At 40.8% G+C, this 8,315-nt stretch overlaps 1 protein-coding gene across 4 annotated transcripts in view; it reads right to left on the reverse strand.

Moving 5' to 3' along the window:
* Positions 1-749: 749 nt before the first annotated feature.
* opa1 (OPA1 mitochondrial dynamin like GTPase) overlaps positions 750-8,315 on the reverse strand; it is a 30,326-nt gene continuing 22,760 nt past the window's right edge. For all 4 annotated transcript variants that reach the window (XM_017413570.3, XM_017413571.3, XM_017413569.3 and 1 more), the window contains 2 exons: positions 2,244-2,317; positions 750-2,105 (listed from right to left, as the gene is read on the reverse strand). In XM_017413570.3, coding sequence (XP_017269059.1) covers positions 2,253-2,317 — 65 coding nt within the window. In that variant the 3' untranslated portion in view covers positions 750-2,105; positions 2,244-2,252. The remainder of the gene's footprint in view (positions 2,106-2,243; positions 2,318-8,315) is intronic.

An 8,315-nucleotide genomic window follows, 5' to 3' on the forward strand; every position in this document is an offset into this window, starting at 1 on the left:
TCTAAACAACAAATACACACAAAGACGGTGTGTACGTCTTTCAATTAATTTGTATTAAAAAAAAAATATGCAAAGAAAATGAGAATACCTTGCTCAGAAAAATACTGAACATGAACGCAGAGGTTTAGTGCAGCGAGTCACGCCAGACGTGATTTTAAATTGAGAAGTGGAACAGAAAAACAACACTTACAGTCAGTCATACTGTCAACATTAAAAAAAAAAGTAAAATAAAATAAAATAAAACACATAATGACAGAAGATTCTGTGGATAGTCAATAAACATTAGGAAAAAACACAAAATACATTTTCTTTGTTTCTTCCACACATTTGTCACTTCACTGCTCTTGTTGGATCGTCTATGGAAGGGTTACGTCCCCAGCTCATCTATGAAGGATTAAATGTCTGCATCATCGATTAAAAAAGAACATTATTAGGCTCATGAGCACACAATTTCATAGAGATATTGAGAAAATGAAATTATGCAGGTTCCCATATTTCTGACTAAAATAATGTGAATGCTCTTTTCTTTAAGGCTTCAAAGTTTTAGGTAAGACTTCTGGAGTCTGAAGCCGTTTTTACATCTCAGTGAAATATACTAAAGCATATTGGTGGTTAAACCTGCAACTAACGAGCCAACAATAATGGATTACATGTACATATTAGGCAGGGTTTTGTTCATTTTTCCCAGAAAGTTCACTTTATAGTCTGCTGGAAAAGTCATTAACGTAAAAGAACAAAAAAGAAGTCCATTTTGTTTTAAACACAAATTTAATAAATAACGCACATCTGCAGGGGTACACCATGCACACATTTCTTTCTACAACATAAAACATGTTTTCCAAGCAACCCATCAGTTTCCTGATCCACAGTGACCTCGTGCGATGGTAGCTCCCTGCCTGCCTGCTCACTGTATCATACTAATGTATTTACATCAACCCATTTACACAAGAATTAAAGAGTGAATGAACGAACACGGGCAGCATGATCCTTCTCTTCCTTTTCAGGCAAATATATTTAATTACTTTTAAATTTGGAGGCAAGACGTGGGCGACGGGGAGAGCCGCGGAGGTCCAAATGAAGAAGCAGCAGAAGTGGTGGAGGTAAAAGTCGTAAAGATAAGAAAGAGAAAGGAGCAGAAATGTGTCTTTTTGTTTTGACTTTGAAGACAAAGTGAGATAATCATTTCCATGTTTGAGGTTACAAAACGGCACAGGCACAGATGAGAGGATGAGTATAAATGAATCTGTCATAAAGAGGTGCCAACAGAATAAACATCCAAGGACAAACTGTTTCAACCCTGTAAAAAAAAAGCCTCTTGACAAAACCTCAACTGACCAAGTCAGACTGGATACTGAGTCAGCACTAATAACTCGATCCAAAGAAAACTAAAGTTGTTATTTTAACAGGAAAGTGACTGAAAACCTCGCTTAAAATCATCAGGACAAACATTTTTTCTCCCTTACTAGTTCTTAAAAGATATTTTATTACACTTTCTCTACTCGAATTAGGATCTCAATAACTCCTAACATCCTAATTTAATTTTTAATCTATAAAAACCCACCTTGTGAAGTGTTTGTTTAAAGTGACAGAACACAAAAGACAGGCCAACAAAAACAGCAGGACGAGGACATAATGTGCTTTTGGCAGCGTAATATTAGTTACTGAAGCCAATTAGAAAAAAATAAAAATAAATGAGTATGTTTGTGGTAAAACAAAGATCACTACACAAGGGTTGTGTAGGGATCCACAAGTCTTGTTTTGTTTGTGTTTACCTGCCGGGGAAAAGAAAGTGGGAGAAAAATGTGTTCAAAGTCCTCATTTATTGAAAACAAGAGAACAAATATCTTCCACCTATATGCATGTCTTGGTTTATCTTGTTGTGTTTGTGCTCCTGTCCCTCTCTTGTCTCAGAGAGATATTAGAAAACAGAAATTCAAGCCAGGAAATGGTTCCTCCATCTTTTGCTTCTGTTCAGGTCCGTGACTCCATCAGTGTCGGGGAGAAAACCGGAAGCCGGGAAGATAAAATCAGGAGAGCGATGAGGAGGTTCCAGGGGGCGAAGACAGTCATTTACAGATGTGTTTGTGTTCAGTGCATTCTTCCTGCTGTGATACAAAGATTTATTATTATTAATGCTGCTGAGGAGGAGGATCACACCAACCAGTTCCTCCTGATTCTACATGCATTGTTTTTCCACTTTACTTTGAGGCAACAGGTGATTTTCACTTTGCACAAACAAATACCTGAATCTGTTATTTTTCCTTGTGAAGAGCTTCTATGAAAGCTTCAAGTTTCTCCTGGATCTCACGAACTTTCTCTGCAAAGAGCAGAAGAAGAACAGAAATTGTGTCAAAACGTCATTTAAATACATGTTTCGAGCAGAAGATAAAAAGAAAATGGTTTGCAACAATTAATAATTACATTTTAGTGTCAAATATCAGACATACATGCTGAGAATTTAATCTTTAAAACACTGAATATTTGTGGGAGTTTTGACTGTTGGTCAGAAAATTTACTGGATTAAATTAATAAACAGTATCAAAACACTGATATTCTTTTGTTTTTGTTTTTTTATTGTTGATCTAAAGACCTACGTTGACAAACTGCAATTACTGAAATACACTTTTTAACACAAACTAATGTTTTTTTTCAAAGATTTGTGGCTAAGACATTAGAGCTAAATTTTGTATTACTTATAGTTTTATTGAAAAGAGTTTCCAACAGATAGAAAATCGCTCACGTTTTCACCACAAAGAGATGGCCTCTGACAGGAAAGTCCAACCTTAAGGCAGACCTCCTCAACACATCTGATGATGAAGGCCTGTGCAGCCACATCAAAGCTCTCACCCTCCTCTTCTAGTTTCTACCTCCTGGGCACATCGCTGATGGACAGAAGGAGACGCCATAACAGGCATCTCACGTGAAAAGCAGTCAGTCACTTCTTTTCATGACTTAACTACCATTGTCCATAGAACATATGGGCAACCCTTCCACCCAACATGTACGGTCACACGAGATGAGCGAGCGTCTAGAGCAGCCTTAATCGCTGATTAAACACAGGCTGAAATAAGACTGTGAGCCAACTTTTTTTTTTTTTAAAAAAGGAAGCCATGGTTAGCAATGCCAGCTGCACCTCTGGGTCTGGCTGTTTTTCCAGCTTCCCCGTCACCCTCGCTAATCTGTCTGGATCTCCCCCAAGCACAAACTCAAACACCGGCTCTGAAGAGCAAACTGGTGCTGCTCCATCTTGATCAATCAGCAACACGAGATCCACAGAGAACTATTGTTGATTGTTTTCCTACGAAAAGGCCGATTGAGAACGCAGCTTTGAGAGACTTTTTCCAGGAAGATAAATCATTGTGGTTTGGAGCACTAGTGCTTCAAGCATCTATTTAGCATCAGCACAAGGCTGATAACTCTGAGCCCTTTGGAGGGAAACTAAATATCACACTCGAGAGACTTGTGTGCAGCCCTCTTTGATGGGAAAACTGCTGTTAGGGGAGGTTTTTCTTGATGGATGGAAAACTAACTGTTGGGAGAGGTAAAGTCACACCCCAACCCCTAACCTGAAAATTGGTCATGAAGAAGTGCTTGATAACCACAAGGGAAGCTAAAAAAACACGTATGGAGAACTGCTGAACACTGACAGTCAGAAAACTTGGCTGTGAAAGACCTTAATACCTTAAAAACTGGAAAGCTGTACAGTCATGCCACTTCCACCTCCGTTCACCTTCTTACATGTTCCCCACTGGCAGGTGGCAGGAAAGAAAATTCCCAGCCTTTGATACTTAGTTAACACACTCAGGAAAGAGATTACTACACCTAATGGAGGCATTAAAGGGGCCTCTGACAAGTCACAGCAGCAGGTGTGGGGCTGAATGAAACATAACCCTGTGATACGCCATTGCAACACGCAGCGCACCGCAGGGCTCAGATAAAGCTACGCGCCCTGACCACAGGACAACATAACTCAATCCAGGTTAATAGGAGGAGCAGGATTCCCGACATCTGTCTGACCTGGAGAAAAAGAGGTAGGAGAGGGGTGGGACGTTCGTTTGGGGCGAGGACACAAGGGTACAGGCTGTCAGACCATGAAAAACACGGGGAATCCCCCGGCTCGAGCTTCAAAGTTTCTCACTGGGTTTAGATGTGGTGGATGACGAGTGGATTTCCAGTACATGACGCTTAGCACAGGTCAAACATTAATGATCCTGCCAACTGTGAGCAGAAATCAGTAGATCTGTTGGATTAATGTAGGCTGAGTGGGTGTGGAGGTTAGATCAAAAGGCTTAAAATAGGAAAAAATACTCTGGTGTGATTTCCTGGAATGACTGTGAAAGCTTACGACTCGGTGCTGTTAAAGTAACTAAAAACCCATTACTGAGCCAATACAGCACTGGAAAAATTAAAACTCACGCCTCCTATCAAGTTAAGTCAACTTTATCCCAATTTATCAGGGCAGAGCTTCAGATCAAGCTGATACTGCTGTGTTTACCACAGATGATCGACCATAACTAATATTATACCGTAAACTATTACGACCCGTTTCAGTCCATTGTTGCTCCATTTTTCTAAAATGACCAATCACTGTGAAAATCCCAATAATCTTTACCTGTGTCAGACTACCAACAAATTCATCAGCATATTTAGTAATGACTCTAGAATGAGCACTCAGATGCATCCAGGAGCCCAGGAGGCCACGGCTGACTGTGAATAGTGTCTTTCAGAGCAGCTAATATTTTGGGAATAAAAACTGTGAGAAACAGACATTTATTTCCTCCCAGCACCATCTGTTTGCTACCAAAGGACCACAGCATGATAAAGAAAAGGCCACAACAAGGCTTTCTTTTCACCATCCTGTGAAAATGCAACAAAAAAACAGTGGTCAGAGTCACCACTGCCTGTTCCTGACTGAGCAGAGGGGAGTAGCGATTTAAAACTCCATTTAGGCTCCTGTTTACCTAAGAGATGAGCCCCAAAACACAGTCATTCAACCGCTCACCCCTTTATCTGGTCATGAATATTCCCATAATCCTCTCTACCCTCTATCCCAGAGGCCCCTTCTTTAAAATGCCTGACGGTGTGTGGGTTGCCGAGGGTGGAGAAAAAAAAAAAAAGAAGAAGAAGAGAAGCCTTTTCCTCAAATCCTTTCTTTTAAGGCCTTCTCTCTGCTGATCTCCACATGAAATGATATCTCATTCACTGGCACGCTGTAGAGGTCCCTAAGCCTGCTGTGGCCGAAGCGCTGGCAGAAGGAGGACTGAGCCAAAAGGCCTTTAATTGACCTGTAATTAGACTATGTCCAAAACAGAGGACAGGGAGAAAAGAGAAAGGTTTGAAAGAAAGGACAGAGGGGCCTTCAAACTAATCCCCGTCCAACTGGAGATGGTCACTCGTCTTCACAGGATGTGGAAAAAATAAAATTGGTGGCTGTTGTAAAAAGTGGCAACAGAGAGATTTTAGTAGATGAAAACCGGTGCCAAGGTTGAAGCTGCTTTCACATGCTGCTCTGACAATAAAAGCAGTGGTTCACAGCATGGTCATGAGAAAAAGTCGGGTGAGGGGGTCGGATCCTGTCCCAACCTGTCACCGTTCATGAATTCACTTTTTAATATCTCATTACTGCCAAGGTTGCAAACGTTAGAGACAATGAACATTTAAACGTTCTGCCGTTTCCGTCTCTGAAAACAGATCTCTTAATGTAACAAACAGAAAATCTTTTTTTCCTCGGCTCGCTGCTTGATTTGTCACCAAATCTGGATCCTTGTGCTATAATACCCGGACCAAGGGAGCCGTGGACGCCGGGAGAACGAGTAAGTCAACGACTCAAAGGCCGTGTCAGTGACAGAGCAATGAATCAGCACTCGCGCTCAGCTCTTATCTAGAAAACAGATGCCTGCGAGAGAGCAGACCGACCTGGGGAGAGGGACACGCGGGTCTGAACGGGTCAAAGCGTGGGGTCAGCCGGGGGGCAGACTAAACAAAAACAGAAAATTCTGTTTCTTTGAAAGAACCAGGTGATAAGAGTTGTGCTGTGTGGGCTTCAGATTTTATTGACAAGCAGTGCTTGTGCCTTTGAAGGACCAGACCTTAAAATTTAGAGCAGGAAGTTGTAAAGATAAAGATAAGGTTGACAAAATTAAGAAGAGGGTAAAGGTTAAAGTTCCAGGTTTAATGTTTGGTGGTATTATATTTATACTTTTGAACATATTTTCTAATGAAATAGATATACATGTTTTTTCCATCCCTATTGTAACTGCTTGTTGACAGGTTGGACAAAATTATGTGTCAAATGTTCTATAACAGACAAACAATCACCACAATTTGTGTAAGATCTGCCCTGCCTTATCTCAGTGTCACTGTTCATTTTAAGGAGCTTTCCCAAAACACTTTAAAGCCAAACATGAAACATTTTCTTCCCATCTCAGCAAAGCAGGCTGAAGTCAACCCACTGCTGTTATGCCTCTGAACTGGGAAGGGAGGTAGTCACAGGGCTGAAATCGATCAATCAATATGCAAGCGTAAGACAGCATCTCTGCTCTCAGCTTTGATGTAGTCATACATCGCCCCTCCTTTGGTTGTACATTGCCAGCTTCATTTAGAAAACCTCACATCATCACAGGATGTGGTCGGCTTGATTGATGAACTGGTGAACAGCCAGAGGAAGCTTATAGACGGGCTCGTTTTTACGTCAACATCGCAGAACTGTTTTGTGAAAAAGGCCCTTTGGTGAAGCTCATCATTCATTTCAAAGCCTTTTAAAGATGATGGACTAACAAAATAATATCACTGCATCTGTAGAACAGAAGCTACAGTAGCTGTTATTAGCAATGCAATGGTAAAAAAAAAAATCAGACTAACTTGAATTTATAATCCAGATGTGGTCATCATTTTTTTACAGTAACTGTTTAAACAGAGCAGGTATACAGTTAATCTGCCTCAGACGGTGCACACCACAGGATGTCAGGGGTCTCAAGTGTTTGAAGGGTCACATTTTGCTCTCCAATAAAGGCTGTACTGAGACGAAGTTGTAATTCATCTCGAAAATCCACACGAGGCAGTCAACTCTGGTTTAAAACGAGGTCTTGTCACAATCCCTCAGAGAAAACACTTTTCCTCATCCCAAAGGTGTGTGTGAACACGGGTAACTAATGAACCTAGGAAAAAGCCCATTCAAGTAGACCTCAGCTATGTTTGCCCCCGTGGATGACCTCATTAGTTTCACTCTGTACTCAGCAAAAAAAAAGCAACCATTTAAACACAGCGACAAATATTCATTTCAGACATGTGCTCCACTTTTAATCTGAGGGCAACTGAATTATTTGGATTGAATGCTTCAAACTGAATGGGGTTTTTTTTTTCTGTAAAAATGTTAGATAAAATCTTTTCACAGTCTGAAGTGTAGGCAGTCACATCATGTAAATACCTCACACTTGAAAAACACTAAGCTCTGCAGGTTGCAATTGTTAAAACAGAAATTGCATGTTGTTTTTCTATCATTTTGTCTTAACCAGCACCTGATGTTAAATATTTGTCTGTGTATCTGTGAGCGTGGCAGGATGATGGGCGGGATTGGACCCCCGGGGCAAAAATGTGCTGAGAATATGTTAACAGAAGCCCGGCTCAGTTTCTCCTCCGATCACCACTCATCTTTCTTTTTCTTTCCCACACTGGCTTTCTGGCTTTTCCAGAGCAGGATGACAGATGACATCACTACCTCTTGCAAAGAATTTATTTCTTTATAACCACTGAAATCACCACTTTTTATTGGCTGTCAAACAACAAAATGCATGGCTCTTCTTTGTTGCTTCCTTCTAAGGTCACTGAATTAATTTGTCTATTATTGGTGGCAGCAGATGCAAACGTTACAACTTTTTGAGCTAAACAATGAGGCCTAATTTTGGTAGAAAATTTAATGAGGGATGTTGCATATTTGTTTGATTAAATATAAAAACTGCATTTTGATTATTTGGTATTTCTTGTTTGTTCTCAATGAGCAGGAAATGATCTGCAACAGGGAGGAAGATACCACAAACAAACCAAACAGTGCTGCTGTAAGAAGACATTTACAGATGCCTAAAAAAAGTGTCTTTAAAAAAACAGCAGTGCAGTCTTTCCCCTGCAAAACAGCAATGCATGACATTAATATAGCTACAGATATTAAATACCCCTCTCCCTGGGCTGCCACCTTATCGTGGTGGAGGGGTTTGAGTGTCCCAATGATCCTAGGAGCTATGCTGTCAGGGGCTTCATGCCCCTAGTAGGGTCACCCAAGGCAGACAGGTCCTAGGTGAGGGGCCAGACGAAGTGCAGCC

The sequence above is a fragment of the Kryptolebias marmoratus genome, linkage group LG24 (genome assembly GCF_001649575.2).
Source record: "Kryptolebias marmoratus isolate JLee-2015 linkage group LG24, ASM164957v2, whole genome shotgun sequence".
Lineage (NCBI taxonomy): Eukaryota > Metazoa > Chordata > Actinopteri > Cyprinodontiformes > Rivulidae > Kryptolebias > Kryptolebias marmoratus.